Source organism: Quercus suber, unplaced genomic scaffold, assembly GCF_002906115.3.
Source record: "Quercus suber isolate HL8 unplaced genomic scaffold, Cork oak 2.0 scaffold_820, whole genome shotgun sequence".
In the NCBI taxonomy this organism is placed as follows: Eukaryota; Viridiplantae; Streptophyta; class Magnoliopsida; order Fagales; family Fagaceae; genus Quercus; species Quercus suber.
This window is the reverse complement of record NW_027070250.1, coordinates 129,870-148,424: the sequence shown is the minus strand read 5'-3', so window position 1 is coordinate 148,424 and position 18,555 is coordinate 129,870. Positions and strand designations below refer to the sequence as shown.

Genomic DNA, 18,555 nt, shown 5'->3' with positions numbered 1-18,555 from the left:
ATAAAACAGAGAAATAGAGACGCAAGGACAGATAAAACAAGTTAAACAAGGCTAAAACATGTGAATAAAACAAATGACACAAAATATAGAAAATGAATTATAGGGTTTCTGGGCTTGAGTATGTGTGCACATACGTAGGGCATGTGTGTACATCCCAACTGCATGCGTTGCATAGTTTGAGTATCTATACGCATGCAAGAACCATGCATACACATATACACTCAAAACCCTAACCCAAAAACTCAGAGCAGTAAAACTTAAAAAACAGAAAATATAACAACCTAGCAAGTTCAAAACATAAACACAAAGTAAACCTAAACTAAACAAACATATTAAAGCAAATAAAACACATAAAAACACAAAATCAAAAGAAAAGTGAAAAGCCAAAGTTAGAAATTTTACCTCAACACTACAACTTTTTAGAGCTTAATTTTGATGGTTCCCCTCAGTCAATCTAGTCACAACCAATTCAAAAGCGAGTTAGTAAACTTAGAACTCAAAGATCTAGAACCCTAGCATGCACACACATGCATGTGTATGTGTACACATGCATGAAACATGCGTGCCCTCAGTCAATCTAGTCACAACCAATTCAAAAGCGAGTTAGTAGACTTAGAACTCAAAGATTTGGAACCCTAGCATGCACACACATGCACATGTATGTGTACACATGCATGAAACATGTGTGCACATATACATGTATGCACACGCATGCCCCAGAGTTTTCGTGGTCTTTATTTCCCAAAAATAGTTTATTTGGTCCAAAAATAAGTTATATTTTACATAAATACTTTCCTCAAGTCAACTTTCATTTGATCGGTTCCTAAACCAACTTTAAGCTTTAGAATTCTTACATCATTGGAAAACAAGAGCCCGAGTCATAAGAGGTACAATATGCGATGTCTACAATGGTACTCTATATCATGTCGTATATTTCTCTCCTGGTCCTCTTACATTATCAACCTTCTCTAATGCTGACTGGGCTAGTAACCCTTTTGATCGCAAATCCACTACTAGCCATATGGTATTCTTGGGTTCAAATTCTATTTTGTGGTCCTCCAAGAAACAATCCATAGTTTCTTGCTCCTCAACAGAGGTCAAATTTCTGTCCTTGGCAACCACAGCTGCTGAACTCACTTGGTTATGCTCTTTACTCCGAGAACTTCGTCTTTGTCTTCCTCATCTTCCAATTCTTTAGTGTGACAATGTGTCTGCCATTGCTCTTGCTTCGAACCCTACTTTTCATGCACATACGAAGCAGATTAAGATTGATTATCATTTTGTTCTTGATAAAGTTCTTCAGCAAACACTTCATGTTAAATTTCTCCTTCAAGGATAATTTGGTTGATATTTTCACCAAACCCCTCGCTGCTCCAGCCTTTCAATCTCTTCATTCCAAACTCCTGGCGTCTACTACCCCTGTCATTTGAGTGGGATGATAAAGAAGAGGATCGATTGAAGAAGAAGACTCAAACTATAGTGTTGTAGCACATGTGTCACTAATGGAAACGGCACAGTATTGAGTCTGGAGTATCATAAAACACTCATGTTAGCTTAATCAAACAGTGGCGTTTCATTAATGATAGTTTCCCATCAGTTAAGCTTTCCAAAAGTCTGTTACAGAGTCCAAAATGAACGGGAATTTCTGTTAGAAGTTTGTTAGAAGATATTTATCATTGATCCAAGATATTTCTTGTAATTAGACTCTATATATATATATATATATGGTTCTTGTATACACAGCTGATTGTTAAACAAAGCAGTTGAACACAGAATCATTTTCTCTCAAAGTTCTTCTTCTTCCTCTCTCTCTCTCTTCTCTCTTCGTTTGCTTCTATCACTTTCAATTTCATCTTCTTGCTTTAGCTTTGCTTCATTCAATCTGTGAGTCTGTATTCTTAGATATTACAGATTTCTTCACAAATCACACATCCACATGCGTGCTCGCATGCATGTCCAATAGATGCCCATCAGTCTCTGAAGTCTTACCACATTCATCACAAAAATTGTCAGCCACAATATATGTCTTTTGTACAAATTAGCCTTTGAGGGAAAAATACGTTTATATTACAAGCTTTCCAAGCAAAGTTGTAGATTTTATTTTGTACCTACAAGTCCCATACCAGATTCCACAAATTCCCCATACCTGTGTATGTTACATACCCAATCAAGAAGGCACACACAATTCAGGTTTCATGTATATTTCATGTTGTTCATCTTAGTAATAATTTCTAACACAAGCCAAAACTATAAATAAATAATAATAATAAAGGCCTTTTACGTTAAAAACCCTAATAATAATAATAATAATAAATTCTCAATTCTAAAGATAAATGTAATAGCATTTCCAACTTTTCTTTCTTTTTAATGGCAACCCAGATTTGGACCCAACATATAATTTCTCTAGATTTGTCCTCTACCTCAAAAATCGGATGGTTCTGTTGGCAAAAATGGGTAACTAATTTTTTTTTCCTAACTATCTAGTTAGTAGTTAAGGCTTTGAAAGTATATTTTTTACTAGCATTTCGAGTCTAAGAGACTTGATTTAGGGTCTATAAATCGAGTTTTTGGGACTCGATTTTCATCGGTTGTTCACATCTGATGTGGTATTTTTTCCACATGGCAATTACGTGGAAATCGAGTCTTTAAGACTCGATTTATAACCCTTATATATAAACTCAAAACACATCAGAGAAGAACCACTAGAATATCAGAGAAACCCAAAAGAAGAAAAAAAAAAACCTGAAACAGAAAGAGAGAGAAGATCGAGATCAGAGTGGGTGGCTTTAGATCGACTTCAGACCACCGTGCGCAACCCAGGCAAACCACCACCATGCATGAGAGACCCAGGCTGTGCGTGAGGCCTGGGTCGCGCGGCCCGGGGCTCTCGCGAGGCCTCGGTCACGAACAAGCCCCATGTCGCGCGGCCCAGGCCTCGCGCGAGCTCTTTCTCTCTCTCTCTCTAATCTGATCTAATCTGGTCTTTCTCTCTCTCTGATCTGATCTGATCTGATCTAGTGAGGCGCACCTGAGAGTTAAAATTTTTTCAAATTTTTTTGGTTTATAAATTGAGTCTCAGAGACTCGATTTTCAAGTGGTTGCCACGTGGAAAAAGATGCCACATCAGACGTGATTAGACCATGAAAATCGAGTCTCAAAGACTCGATTTATAGGCCAAAATCGACTCTCTTAAACTTGAGATGCTAGTAAAAAATATTGTTTCAAAATCTTAACAACTAACTAGATAGTTAGAAAAAAAAAATTAGTTACCCATTTTCGACGTTCTGTTCTTAAACTCTATACTCTATTTGCACATACCTAAACCCAAACATACCTAAACCCAAATGTCATGAATCTCAATCTCTCTCTATCCATAACTTCACATTCTAGAGCCTTCTTCTTACATATTTTTGGCATTAACTATTTTGTTAAGTAGCATCTCGAGTCTTTGAGACTCGAGTTTAATGCAGGAACTCGAGTCTCAAATACTCGAGTTCAAAGTGGTGGCAAAGCTGATGTGGACTATAAATCCATGTGGAACTCAAGTCTCCTTTAAAGTATCCCAAGAAATAATACAAGAAAAGATGATTCACGTGGTTGGGATGCTGTTTCAAATTTGATGGTTGGGATAAGGGACCAAGAAAGCTGAAGCAGGAAGCATGTGTTATTAGTTATCATCTTGAAATAGATAAGAGTGAATCATTTCATTTGGCTAGGGTACCAAGAAAGCTAAAGCAAGAAGCAAGACAAACCTCTAGCTATTGACTTGTTGTTGCTCTAGTGAATTTGTTTTGACGGTACATCAAATTTAATGGTGGGACTCGTGAATGGGAGGTATAGACTTCTCTTCTTTTCTCAACCTTTTGAGAGATTTTTTCCTTTGTGGAACTCAAGTCTTAGAGACTCGAGTTCCACATAGATTTTTTATTCATGTCAACTTGGAACTTGAGTCTTAGAGACTCAATTTCCTTCATTGAACTCGAGTTTCAAAGTTTCGAGATGCTAGTTTACAAAATAGTTTAGAAAACCTACCAACTAATAAAATTGTTAAGAAAATCATGTTAAATGGAAAAAAAATCCCCTCCTCTCCCTCTACCATTTCGTCCAAACCCTAAAGCTATCAATTTTTCTCTCTTAAATCTAGGTTTAACGATGCTCTAAAGGACGTTGGGCTTAGAAGCCAATCAAGGTGGATCCTCGGGCCAGCAAACCCATTGAAGTACATAAACTGATCAGTATTCCAAGGAAAGTAACGCCACCAGCAAAGCCAATCAATGCCAACACAACAAATTTCCACTCATCCACGCTAGTGACTAGTACAAAAAGGATATAATCAGATGCCCTTAGGAAATTTGTTAATAGACCATTTTTAAAAGTTTTAATATCACTTTTATAGAAAATATAAAAAGGTGTTAAATAATTAATTACTTTTTTCTTTTCCAATAAAATGTTTCTAAAAATATTACATAGACCAATGACCTTAAGGTGTCCGTTAACATTTCCCATACAAAAATCAATATTGAACCCATTTCTTCGTCTCATTGATGATAAAGCAAAAGGTCAAAGTTATATATATATTTTTAATTATGTCTAGGTCAAGGTCAAAATTGGATTACTTTAGGTTGTGTTTGTTTTTAGACCCCTTAAAACACAACCAGATTAACCTAGTTAATTAGCCAAGTTATTACTTAGTCCAAATTCCAAATCTAAGTTATCAGAATCAAATAATCATATCATGCATAGAAGCGGAAAAATAACTAATACAATAATATGAGGACCCAGGAAAACCAAACGGTAAAAAACTTGGGGAGGATTTAATCTAGCTATCCTCAAGGTAAACTTGAATCCACTGTAGAAAGAATTGAAGTTTTACAATAAAATTTAGACTACTAACATTCTATTGCTACCCACCAGTAGAAACTTATTGACACGACCACGTGCAAGCTCCGAGACCACGGACTCTTTCTTTCTTGGATTCTCCAGCAAGTACAAGCACTCCCGCTTGCATATCTTTAAGCTCTTTAGTGCAGCAACTGAATGATCATCAAGCTATCAATGAAATCTCCTTCTTGATAATCCTAAGCATGTGTGAAGGCAACCACCTCTCAAATCTCACAAAAGATTTACACACACAGCAAATAGAGCAACCTTTAGAGAGCCTCTCCTTATGTGTAAAGAGATCATACAAGAATCTGGTTCTCGGAGCAGAGAAAGTGGTGAGATTGGTGACCGGATAGAGATTGTGAATCATCACATAGCTTAATGTCCTCATTTCTGGAGAGAATTTGATGGTGTTCATGGATGATTTCTTCGGTTCACCACCAAGGAGTTTAATCATTTCATGAGTAGAACCCAATCTGTCCTCATAAGCAACTGTGATTGGCTGAGATGGAGGACGAGTTTCCAGAAAATCTTGAATGCTCTCTCTTGTAATCACAAACTCCTTGTGTCTTACCCAGCATTCAATACATTCGCCGTTGACAGTAGCATTAGAGAAGAACTCCTTGATAATCTCTGAATAGACCACTCCAGTCGGGTTCAGTAACTTAGTCCAAGTTCTATCTTTGAACACTTCGGGGATGAAAGTGCCCTCAAGAGTCTCTAACTGGACTACCCGTTCCATGATGATTGTCTTGTCCTTGTAGCAGTCATTGTACTTCATATCAGCTTCTATAGACTTGAAATGATCAGACTCAGTTCGGGCTCGCTTTGAGGTCGGTTTCTTCTTAGCTGCATGCTTGGTGGGAGACATCTGCACAATTTCACAAGAAAAAAAATGCACAAACACAAACCAGAAGACAAACTTGATTAAATCCAAGTTAGTTCCAAAACAGACTGAAAACATAGCATGGTTGACTCTTAACAATATGCTTAACAACTTCAACCTATAAAGCTTAACCTCCATGCAGAAAATTAAGAGGCAGTGCAAGTATGTGCGTCTGTGTGCATGTGCTGATGAGTGTGTGCGGTATGAGATGCATGAGGGTGCCTAAAGTGTGCCTAGTTGTGTGCTAAGAGTGTGCAACATGAGCAAAGTGAGTGAAACACACAATCAATGACCAAACCAAGTACAATAAGGTCAAACAAGTGAAAGTCCATGGATTGAAATCACTTGATTCCATTTTGGCACAAAAATGTCACTCGGACATTTTGTCGAACACCTAACATGCACAAATGCAAATATGACATGAATAATGCATGAACATGGAGAAAACGTGCCTAAATACACTTTAAAATGCCACAAGGGGCCAACACAGAAGCACACACAACAAATGGGACACAGCCCAATCAAAAATTTTTAAAAAGGAACACCCAATTTAGAACACTAACCCAAAGATTCGAAAATCCCCAATTATCAAAACCCTAACCAAAAATTCTGCAAAATCTAAGTAAAAACTTAAAAAGAAATGTTTAACAAACATACCTTGAAGAAGAAAATGCAGAAAAAGTGCTTGGATTGAAGGGGTTTGAATGGAATAGTAATTTTTGGGTGAAAGAGTTCGAGAGAGGTTGAGCGAGGGAAGTTTGAGAATTTTGAAAAACTATCACATCAGCTATATAAAAACTGAAAACACGCGTTTTTCGCGGGTTAGGGAGTGGCGAGACAGTCGCGAAACAGTCGCGAGAAGAGCCACTGAAGCACAAAAATTTCGCGAGAAGCATTAGGTCGCGAAACAGTCGCGAGACAGTCGCGGTAACTTCTGTCTGAATTCTGAAAAATCCAATTTTTAGCCAAACAGCATTTCACGAGAAGCTTTAGGCCGCGAGACAGTCGCGAAAGTTTCTGTGTGACAGGAAGAAAAAAATAATTCCCTCAACTCCTTTTCGCGAGAAGCTCTAAGTCGCGAGCTTCTTGCGAAACAACCCCTGAACCAGTTTTTTGTGAGGAAACACAAAAACATGCATTTTAATCAAAAACAAAAGACAAGAAAGTATAAAATCACTTTCAAAAACAGATAAAACTCTCAAAAATCTTTTTGAATTTGATCAACAAAGATTGAGCCTATGAAAGCTCATTTAATCAAGTACAATCACACAAATGAATATGACATTCATTGAACATAGACTTGTGTGTTGTGTGTGGATATCAAAAATGAGATAGTCCTTAGTCCAATGTGAAGCTTCAATGATCAATTCAATCAAGGCATACACAACTAGCACTAGATTATGTGACCTATCTCAATTATAGAAACATGCATATATGACCTCCCACACGTACTTGATAACTATTCATTGAAGCTTTTCATTTGGCTCCATATTCAACATATCATTTGCAACTTTTGAGCAAAGAAAATCTCATTTAGAGAAAGATGCCTGAAATTTTAGATATTTCAATTGAGGAGTTAGCCTTTGGCTTTTTGGGCATCATACATTTTATTTTGGTCGCTTTCCCTTTTTCCTAGTCGAATACTAGTTTGTGCGACTGGCTTTTGCAGCTCTATATCTCTTTTCATTTGGAGATTTACATTTAGAGAGCTCTTTTAAGCAAAAATTTAAAAGAGGGAAGATATATAGGCATGAGTCTATGCATGTCTCAAGATCAACAAAACCATTCACTAATCATTCATGACAAGGTTGAAGATCTATTTACAACAGTCACATAGATTTCAGAATTTCTTCCACAATGATATGAGTGCATGAGGGACAAGCTAAGCTCGTTAAATGCACAAGGCCATAAGTGCAAAGATACAAGGCAAAACATGCTTCGAGACAAAACTCAACAAAGTGATCAAACTTTTTGGATTTTATAATTTTTATGAGTTTTTTGAATTTTTTGAACACACTCAAAACAGAACAGGAAAAGAAAGATCAACACATAAAAACCAACCAGGAAAAAATGCACGAAAAAAAAAATGCAACAACAAATGACCCTAAGCATTGAAAAAATTTATGCATGGACATGTTACAATGCTTATGCATGAGTACCCCTCTTCACCCACACGTCACGTGCGTTTGTGGTGATATCCTTAACGGATTGGGTACGAGAATTTGGACTGTCAAACCTTCTGGTGAAACTCTCCAAGCAAGTGGTGAAGGCACCGATCATTTTCATCACGTCCATCATACCGGGATCACGATTCTGACTTCTCGGTTGTTCACCACCCCAAGACCTCATGTCATTTCTCCTTCCTCGTGACCGAGGTGCGCTTGAATTGTTATCTGATCTCAGCTTTTGACAATTGGGTCTAGTATGTCCATGCAGTCCGCAGTAATGGCACACATAATCCGTTCTAGGACTCCGTTGTGATCTTGGGAGAGATCTTCCTCTGGTTTCATGTTTAACCACAGATTGATTTCGGGGCTTATTCACCATTCGTTGCTCAGCCACATTCTTCTTCTTTACATCCTCAACTTTCTCAAGAATGGGCTCTTCTACAACCGTCTCGTTTGCCTTCACAAACTTCACTTCTTTGGTGACTTTTACTGATGAGCTGCTTCCTCCTGTGTATCCCAACCCGGACTTGTCTGAAGAAGGTTTTTGTGATGAGATAACATCATCTAACTTCTGGGATGAGACTCTCTCTATCTTGGCATGAGCTTGCACTACCTCTTGCTCAAGAAACCTCACCTTCGTATAGGCTTCAGACAACTCGCCATTTAGTGTCTCAATCTCACACTTAGCCTCTTTATATCTGACCAAGAGACTTCGGTAATCTTCCTCAGCTTTCTTCATTTTCCTTACAGCTGCCTTGGCTACTCTGGTATACTCTCCCGACTTCTCAAGTAGTACGGAGTAATTTTCTTGAAGATTAGCTGTATTCTCTTCATCTTCAGCGTCTGATTCTTCCACAATCCCAATAGACTCTGAATCAGAATGCTCACCAAGCTCCTTCACAAGTGCGCCCAAATCATCCGATAACTCCACATGAGCAATGGTCATGAATGCGGAGTAGTTTCCCTCTCCGTCACAGCTCTCTTTCGAGTCAGAATCAGAAGAGTTTGAATCACTGAGTGTCGTGGCATAAGCTTTGCCTTTTCCCCTCAGAAAATTTGGACACTCCTTCTTTAGATGTCCATGGCCATTGCACTCATAGCATACAATTTCTGAAGGAGGTTGAAGCTCCCTCCCTTCTTTCCTTGTAAACTCTTTTCTATCACCTCTTGAAGATGAAAATTTTCCTCTGTTGAATGATTTCCCACTGTTCTTCATCTTCAGAAATTTGCGAAAGTTTTTCGCAAGAAATGCTACTTCCTTCTCCACCCCATCTTCTTCGGAGGAATCATCCATCCTTTCGGTGATGGTTTTAAGAGCAAGTGATTTACTCATCTTATGGGAAGGCAGTCCCATCTGATATGTTTGGAGAGACCCAACTAATTCTTGAATTTTAATCTCAGCCAAATCCTTGCTTTCCTCTATGGCTGTAACTTTTGCTCTAAAACTTTCAGGCAAGGACCTCAATACTTTTCTCACCACCTTAGCATCTTCAATCTTCTCCCCAAGATTGAGTTTAGCAATTACAATTTCATTGAGCTTCCCATAGAATGAATCAAACGGTTCATCATCACCCATCTTGAGCTCTTCAAATTTGGTGGTAAGCATCTGAAGCTTTGTATCCTTAACTTTCTTTGTACCCTCATAAGTGGTCTCCAAAATCTCCCAAGCTTCTTTGGCAACAGTCATATGAGAGATCCTATGGAATTCATCAGGAGACATAGCACAAAAAATAGCGTTTAAAGCTTTGCTATTAGCATTGGCTGCTGCTAGAGCTGCCTTATCCCAATTAGCCTTAGGTGCCTCCAGCTTAGTCCAGCCTAGGTCTACCGCATCCCAAACGGTATCTTCTATAGAGCATAAAAATGCTCTCATTCTGACTTTCCAGAATGCGTAATTGTTCCCATCAAAAAATGGTGGAACATTGAGCGATTGAGACCGGTCCATCTCAGATAGGGTCAAGGATCACACTAAGGTATTTAAACCACAGCAAGTGTACCCGCTCTGATTCCAATTGAAAGCTCAAAAACGTGTTGAAAAACACAAAAGTTGTTTAGACCCCCAAATTAAAATTACGGCTTGGTTGATTTTATACTAACTTAATACAAGTGCGGAATAGTGTAAACACAAGCGTATAAACAAGAAACTACTCTAATTCATAATTAAAGCAACACAGCAGTAATAATGAAATTAAACAAGAGTAGGGAAGAAGGATGCAAACACAAAAAACACCGAAACGTGTTCTCGAAGAGGAAACTGAAGAACTCGGCGAAAAACCTCTCCGCCGCCCTCCAAGCGGAAATCGATCCACTAGACAATCAGTTGGGATACATGAGTAAGCAAGAGACCCTCCAAGCCTAATCTACCCGATGTACCTAAGCCCTCCAAGCTCCTACTCCAACAAGGCTTCTCGGAACCGTGTCTTGTCTTAGTTCTCGGATCCCGCAACAAGCTCCATGTTGCATCTGCCATTCCAGGCTTCTTCCAATGCTTCCCAGCAGCACCAAAACGTCACTCAACACTCTCAAAGGGTGTGGTAAGTATTTGGGCTATCAACCTCTCAATGGTGTGAAAATGGAGAGGGAAGGGTTGAGGAGATACCACAAGCAATTATATAGAGAAAGGTGGGGATGACAATCTCTAATTCCAAATGTGTTTGGCTAGGGTTTTCTCCCTGAAGCATTCCTCAACATTTGTGGGTAATGAGGGTTTATATAGGATAGGTGCAAAATGTGTGAGTCAGTCAGTATAGGCTGGCAGAACAGCATGTCTCGCGGGTGTCTCGCGGGAAGGCCTTACCCGCGAGATACTCGCGAGAGACAGCTGTCTCCACCTGTCCTGACTCTTCGCATTCCAGCATGTGCAAGGCACATGCTTCACTTCGAGGGAAGCTAAGTCGCAACATACCCGCGAGATTCCTTCAGCTTCCAAATTGCTTAAGTCTTCACACACTCTCTATCACACACCCCTTACATCAATTCCCACAACAAATACAGGGTATAAACAATTGATAGTAATTACAATCAAATTTGGCACGGAATAAAAGCCAACAAAACACATAGTTGTAAATCACAACTTTACAATAATGCCCCCAAAACATAGGCTATATACAATGTCTCCAACAGTGGGCCTTTTACAATTCAAGGAAATTCAAGGACATTGGGATAAGCCTCTTATATGTGAGATCTTCTTTTCTTTTCATCCCAATATCTTATGGTATCCCATAGCTTTTGGGTCATCCTTCCAAATTTTTTACATTTTGTATTTGTCCTTTTAGAATTAGGTGAACACAAGGTATATAGTTGAACAAACAAGAGGTATCAAGGGTACCCTCTTTTGATAGGATCTAAGATCTCTTTAAGTGTGGGTAAGCTCCTTAAAGCTAAAGGGATAAATCAATAGGTCACTCACAACTAGATGGGCCATGATGTCAACATTAGTCCAAAATGGACCATAATGAATTGGTGGCAAACCGTTAATGTACTTAAAGCCCATTATAGGTGATGGCACAGATTGTGAGTTGGTGGAATGAATTTCGAAAGATTTTGGCCCAAATGAAGCCTCCAACTTCCCACTCATCACCAACCATGGCAAGGAACAAAAAAACCAAGTAAAAGTGTGCGCAAACCATATTAAGCAAGCCTTTATTTGGATTAAGAAAGGGAACCCATTGGAATCAAACTCTCTATCCCTAGCAAAATCGCCACTCTGGGTGCAAGCGCCTACAATGTGGCTTCATCCTTGTGGTTGGGTGAATACGCCTTGGCCTAGGGTGGACCATGGTAGAGGGTGTAAATGCAGTCGCCACCTAGTTTAGGTATAGGAACCATAAATATAGCGTTCTTCGTAGCATGACTGATCTTATACCAAAGCACATGTCTGGAATTTAGGTATAGAGATGGGAAGGTGTTAGGCACCCAACCCCACCCAACCCATTGGTCAGCTTCCACTCATTGTGTTCCAAATCTTAATCTTATCAAAGGCAAGTTTAATATGTTATTCTAACCAACACACACTAGAGTGCATCTAAGACACACAACAAGGCATAATCATCCCAAACCTAATCATTCATATATCATGGCATTTAAACACAAAACGCCTAAGGTAGAAACATCGTATAGGAGGATCAAGCAAACATGTTAAAGCATCTAAACATCATAGTCATGGCATCAACCAAACAAGTTCATGCCATTTAGACATATCAAGCTCATATTCCAACCAATGCATGTGCATGTGAGTGCATGACTTACCTCACTTATCTCACTGCATCACAACACCTATGCATTAATGCATGTTCATATTCATATGCATGTTTATGGTATTCAAACAAATCAAAAACCTAATACGCATAAAAGATAAAAAAAAAATAAATAAATAAATAAATAAAACAGAGAAATAGAGACGCAAGGACAGATAAAACAAGTTAAACAAGGCTAAAACATGTGAATAAAACAAATGACACAAAATATAGAAAATGAATTATAGGGTTTCTGGGCTTGAGTATGTGTGCACATACGTAGGGCATGTGTGTACATCCCAACAGCATGCGTTGCATAGTTTGAGTATCTATACGCATGCAAGAACCATGCATACACATATACACTCAAAACCCTAACCCAAAAACTCAGAGCAGTAAAACTTAAAAAACAGAAAATATAACAACCTAGCAAGTTCAAAACATAAACACAAAGTAAACCTAAACTAAACAAACATATTAAAGCAAATAAAACACATATAAAAACACAAAATCAAAAGAAAAGTGAAAAGCCAAAGTTAGAAATTTTACCTCAACACTACAACTTTTTAGAGCTTAATTTTGATGGTTCCCATCAGTCAATCTAGTCACAACCAATTCAAAAGCGAGTTAGTAAACTTAGAACTCAAAGATCTAGAACCCTAGCATGCACACACATGCATGTGTATGTGTACACATGCATGAAACATGCGTGCCCTCAGTCAATCTAGTCACAACCAATTCAAAAGCGAGTTAGTAGACTTAGAACTCAAAGATTTGGAACCCTAGCATGCACACACATGCACATGTATGTGTACACATGCATGAAACATGCGTGCACATATACATGTATGCACACGCATGACCCAGAGTTTTCGTGGTCTTTATTTCCCAAAAATAGTTTATTTGGTCCAAAAATAAGTTATATTTTACATAAATACTTTCCTCAAGTCAACTTTCATTTGATCGGTTCCTAAACCAACTTTAAGCTTTAGAATTCTTACATCATTGGAAAACAAGAGCCCGAGTCATAAGAGGTACAAAATGCGATGTCTACAATGGTACTCTATATCATGTCGTATATTTCTCTCCTGGTCCTCTTACATTATCAACCTTCTCTAATGCTGACTGGGCTAGTAACCCCTTTGATCGCAAATCCACTACTAGCCATATGGTATTCTTGGGTTCAAATTCTATTTTGTGGTCCTCCAAGAAACAATCCATAGTTTCTTGCTCCTCAACAGAGGTCAAATTTCTGTCCTTGGCAACCACAGCTGCTGAACTCACTTGGTTATGCTCTTTACTCCGAGAACTTCGTCTTTGTCTTCCTCATCTTCCAATTCTTTAGTGTGACAATGTGTCTGCCATTGCTCTTGCTTCGAACCCTACTTTTCATGCACATACGAAGCAGATTAAGATTGATTATCATTTTGTTCTTGATAAAGTTCTTCAGCAAACACTTCATGTTAAATTTGTCTCCTTCAAGGATAATTTGGTTGATATTTTCACCAAACCCCTCGCTGCTCCAGCCTTTCAATCTCTTCATTCCAAACTCCTGGCGTCTACTACCCCTGTCATTTGAGTGGGATGATAAAGAAGAGGATCGATTGAAGAAGAAGAATCAAACTATAGTGTTGTAGCACATGTGTCACTAATGGAAACGGCACAGTATTGAGTCTGGAGTATCATAAAACACTCATGTTAGCTTAATCAAACAGTGGCGTTTCATTAATGATAGTTTCCCATCAGTTAAGCTTTCCAAAAGTCTGTTACAGAGTCCAAAATGAACGGGAATTTCTGTTAGAAGTTTGTTAGAAGATATTTATCATTGATCCAAGATATTTCTTGTAATTAGACTCTATATATATATATATATATGGTTCTTGTATACACAGCTGATTGTTAAACAAAGCAGTTGAACACAGAATCATTTTCTCTCAAAGTTCTTCTTCTTCCTCTCTCTCTCTCTTCTCTCTTCGTTTGCTTCTATCACTTTCAATTTCATCTTCTTGCTTTAGCTTTGCTTCATTCAATCTGTGAGTCTGTATTCTTAGATATTACAGATTTCTTCACAAATCACACATCCACATGCGTGCTCGCATGCATGTCCAATAGATGCCCATCAGTCTCTGAAGTCTTACCACATTCATCACAAAAATTGTCAGCCACAATATATGTCTTTTGTACAAATTAGCCTTTGAGGGAAAAATACGTTTATATTACAAGCTTTCCAAGCAAAGTTGTAGATTTTATTTTGTACCTACAAGTCCCATACCAGATTCCACAAATTCCCCATACCTGCGCCATTTGAGCTTTCCACTTACTTCCTCCACTTACTTCCTCCATAGCCAATTTGTAAACATTTCGAATAGAGAACTGTCCATTTGAACTAGTAGCCCAAATCAGCCTATCTTTCTCAGTCTTTGGCTTAGAGAGATATTTAGACTACTGTCCGCTTCATGAGACAATAAAGTAGGTCATCGTCAACGGCAACATGTTTTGACTCAACAAAATGCTAGCACAGTATCTTCTCCAATCCTCTTATTATTATTATTTGCTTCGTCTCCTCTTAGTTTCCAAGAACTTGAGTCACCGCCACTGACTATAAGGCCTACAACTAAGTCAAATTGCATGCTATGGTTATATTACACTCCCATGCCCATGACTGTAAGAAAAAATTAAAATATATTGTAACAAAAAAGAAACTTAAGAAAGAATACCACATAAGAAAGGCACCACTATCTGATTTTCATATATAATATATCCATTTCCTTATAGTACTACATCTTGTGGGCCATTACGACTCTTTGAAACCAAATGTTATATGAAGGATAGAAACAATCTGATATGTCTCTGCCAATGTATGAAAGTCTGTGTTGCATGAACTCTGTTGTCTTTGTGGTTGATGCTGATTCTAGAAGGATAGCTATTGCATTCCTGTGGGAAATGAGTAGGTGCTACTTTTATGGCAAAGAATTAGGACGGATAGAATTTGTGTAAAATTTTCAAAATCTCAAGATTTGTGTGTGTGTGTGTGTGTGTGTGTGTGTTCATGAATACCAGATATAACAATTGAAAGTAATTAGATTATATGACGTGTTAACTTTCTACGGATTGGATTATTTTAATCGCCATCGAGCAATGCCTAGGTATGGCATGGGATGTCAATCCGCTTTTTACAAGAAGTTTAAATAGTAGCACATACACATACTCAAATGAATTTATTTATTAATAATTTGTATTGACAAATACAATTTAGTGTAATTCATCACGCAACACCACAACCAATATCAAATCACAATACAACAATGCTGTAAATAATGGAACGGAACTCTGGAAAGTGTTACACACGAACAAAGACAATACAAGCTGTAAAAGAATTTAGCGGAAGCATATAGGCTCAAAAGCGAAAGGTCCAACGGTGTAGAGAATAAATGGGAGTTTGTCAGCCACATATGAAATTTCTGGCCTAAGAATGGCACCCTTGAGACCATCGTTGAGATTAGACGGCTTGTTGCATTTGGTTAATGGGGACGAGACTAAGAACACCTTGCACTTGTTAACAACATTGGAGGTGATTGTCTTCGGTGCAGTGAGGAAGAAATAGCCGTTCTTGTCAGTTTTAGCTGTTTGCACCACTGGGTACTTGGTGTTATTGCATTGGAGCTTTATCACAGCACCTGCCAAAACCAATGCCATAGTAAGTCAGTGGTCATAATATATCTAAGGAAACCGTGTTAACATGTAAAAGATGAATGAACAAGATTAATTTGAAGCTTTGAACAAACCGTCAATAGGTGAGGCTCCCAAGAGGCCGTCAACCCCAGCATTCTTGCAGGATTTGCAATAAACAACACCTTGCACTGCTACAAAGCTAGGAGGGTGAGCTGGGGGATAAACCGGTGAGTGGCTAGGAGGAGCATGTTGAGGAGCGTGACTTGGGGGGTGAGCTGGGGGATGAACCGGTGGGTGGCTAGGAGGAGCATGCTGAGGAGGCAAGTGAGGAGGGTGACTTGGAGGTTGGCTTGGAGGAGCATGCTGAGGAGGCTGGTGAGGAGGGTGACTCGGAGGGTGAATTGGCGGGTGGCTAGGAGGAGCATGCTGAGGAGGCTGGTGAGGAGGGTGAACCGGTGGGTGGCTAGGAGGAGCGTGGTGAGGAGGCTGGTGAGCTGGGGGGTGACTTGGAGGGTGAACTGGTGAGTGAGTAGGAGGGTGATGGTGGTGGTGATGATGGTGATGGTGGTGGTGACGACTAGGTGGATGAGCTGGTGCGTCACTTGGAGTTAGAGGGTGGCCATGTTGGTGAGAAGGTGACGGAATTGGTGGGTAAGGTTCTTCACTAAACACACTAGTTAAGCAGCTCACTAGGAGCATGAGCTGCACTAGTACATGTGCTTTAGTAGCAAAACCCATATTTTTGCTTCACCACCTTTGCTCAAGAGAAAAGGTAATTAAGCGTGTTAGAGACTGGATTGGTGTGGTGAGAGTGAAAGGGTTCAGAGGAGGTACTTTTATAGGGGCTCAAGCCGTGTTTCTCTCCGGTTTTTATTGATTTAACTTGTTTTATAATGTGGTGGGGCGGGATATATTAGACAGGTACAAATAAATCGAGGGGATTTTGTAATTGGGATAAAAAAATATAATTTTTTTAATAGTATGTTTGTGATGAGTGACTGGCATGGACAAGCGGTGGAAAGGGTCACATGCAGAGGGAAGAATAGTCATAGTTGGAATTTGGCACATTTTGCAAGGAAAATGCAGAAGTTTCCAAGGTCATCTATGGAAGAACACTTTTACGAAAAAAAAAAAAGACATCCTATAATATATAAATGGTACTTTACCTGAGATATAATATATGCTAAGTTAAATTTTTTTTTTTTAATAAAAAGGGGTGTATTATTTAATTAGCAACAACAGGCATTAAAATGTTTTCCTTTTCAGTTAAGAAAAGTTACGTCCTTTTTAAATTAACTACCTGTTGTCTTCTACACTTATATGATAGCTCATATTTCATATGATAACTTTTTTACACTAAATGCGTCGTCTCTTAAATGAGAAAAAGTATCTCATGAGATGGTCTAACGAGACTAGGAGTGTCAAATGGATAGATTTGAGTGAGTTTGGAGTGGACATAATTAGATTGAGTACATAAAATTTATTTATCAATTTATTTCTCATTTAACTAATTACTTATTATCCAAACTCATCCCGATCTAATTTTTATAGGTAAACTAGATATGGCAAAACGGGCAGGTCAACTGGGTCGGGTTAAACGGGTTGCGGGTAAAAAACCGGTCATTTTAAGCGAGTTAAAAACGAATTCGTGTCAATTGGGTTGCAAGTTGAGTTGACCCGTATTTTACACATGAATTTTTCTTTAATAAAAAAAATATGTATTTGCCATTTGGAAAATCATGCAACAAATTACTTGATGTAAAATACATTATTTTGAATTCACTACTTATATCAAGAATGAACTACACTAATTAATACTCATTCAATAATTTTAAAATTATACAAATTCTAACATTGCTATCTAAAACAAAATAACACAAAGATAGGTAAAAAAAAAATACACAAATTTTATTTCTGCACAATATCAACATCCCAAAATATAAAACAAAATTATAAATAACTTATTGGATAATTCATTTGACAAAAAAATAAAAACATATAAAAATTTTACAATCTTGAAAATTACTTTTATAATTTATTGTCAATTGTGGTTGGCACTCTATTTCAATTTGAGATATACATTAAAGTTTAATTGTTTACTTATTTATACACGGTCTCTTTTATGAATATCATATCATTGTTAAGTAACACGCACTCTAGGAAATATCATACTTTATTTTGAAAAACCGTTTATTTTGAACATAAATTATTAAAAAATAGGTCTAAGCATTCATAATCTATGTTAATCTGATACTTTGACTTCATTATTTTTACACTTATGAATGTTTCTCACATATGTCTACAACTTTAAATCTATGTGTTTTAATTGTACTGTAACCAAATTATCTTGGCATGTACTTTGCTATTTGATATTTAAAAATCTTTACTCATTACAAAATGTTCAATCATTCATCTTTCAATTAATTTGCATGCAGTTATGTAAATGTCTCAATTGTTTCGTTAAAACTCACAACAATTAAATCAATACTGTCTTTATTTTATTTTATTTTTACCCAAAAAAAAAAAGTTTTAAAAAATGGTTCGAGTTAGAGTTGGGTCGCGGGTCTAGTCGGGTTGACCCGAAAAAACACAAGTCAGGTCACGGGTCAACCCGTTTTTATTTCGGGTCAACAAAATTGGGTTTGAGTCAGGTATTTTTTAGGTTGGGTTAGGTCAGAAGCTGCGGGTTCGAGCCCCATCAGTCCCGAAAAAT

At 38.0% G+C, this 18,555-nt stretch overlaps 1 protein-coding gene across 1 annotated transcript; it reads right to left on the bottom strand.

The window, feature by feature from the left end:
• Positions 1–15,375: 15,375 nt before the first annotated feature.
• LOC112024206 (non-classical arabinogalactan protein 31) lies at positions 15,376–16,645 on the bottom strand. Its single transcript, XM_024056852.2, has 2 exons — positions 15,956–16,645; positions 15,376–15,847 (listed from the first exon to the last, which is right to left on the bottom strand). Exons 1-2 carry the CDS (start codon positions 16,578–16,580, stop codon positions 15,549–15,551), a joined length of 924 nt encoding a protein of 307 aa, XP_023912620.1. The 5' UTR covers positions 16,581–16,645; the 3' UTR covers positions 15,376–15,548.
• Positions 16,646–18,555: the final 1,910 nt, after the last annotated feature.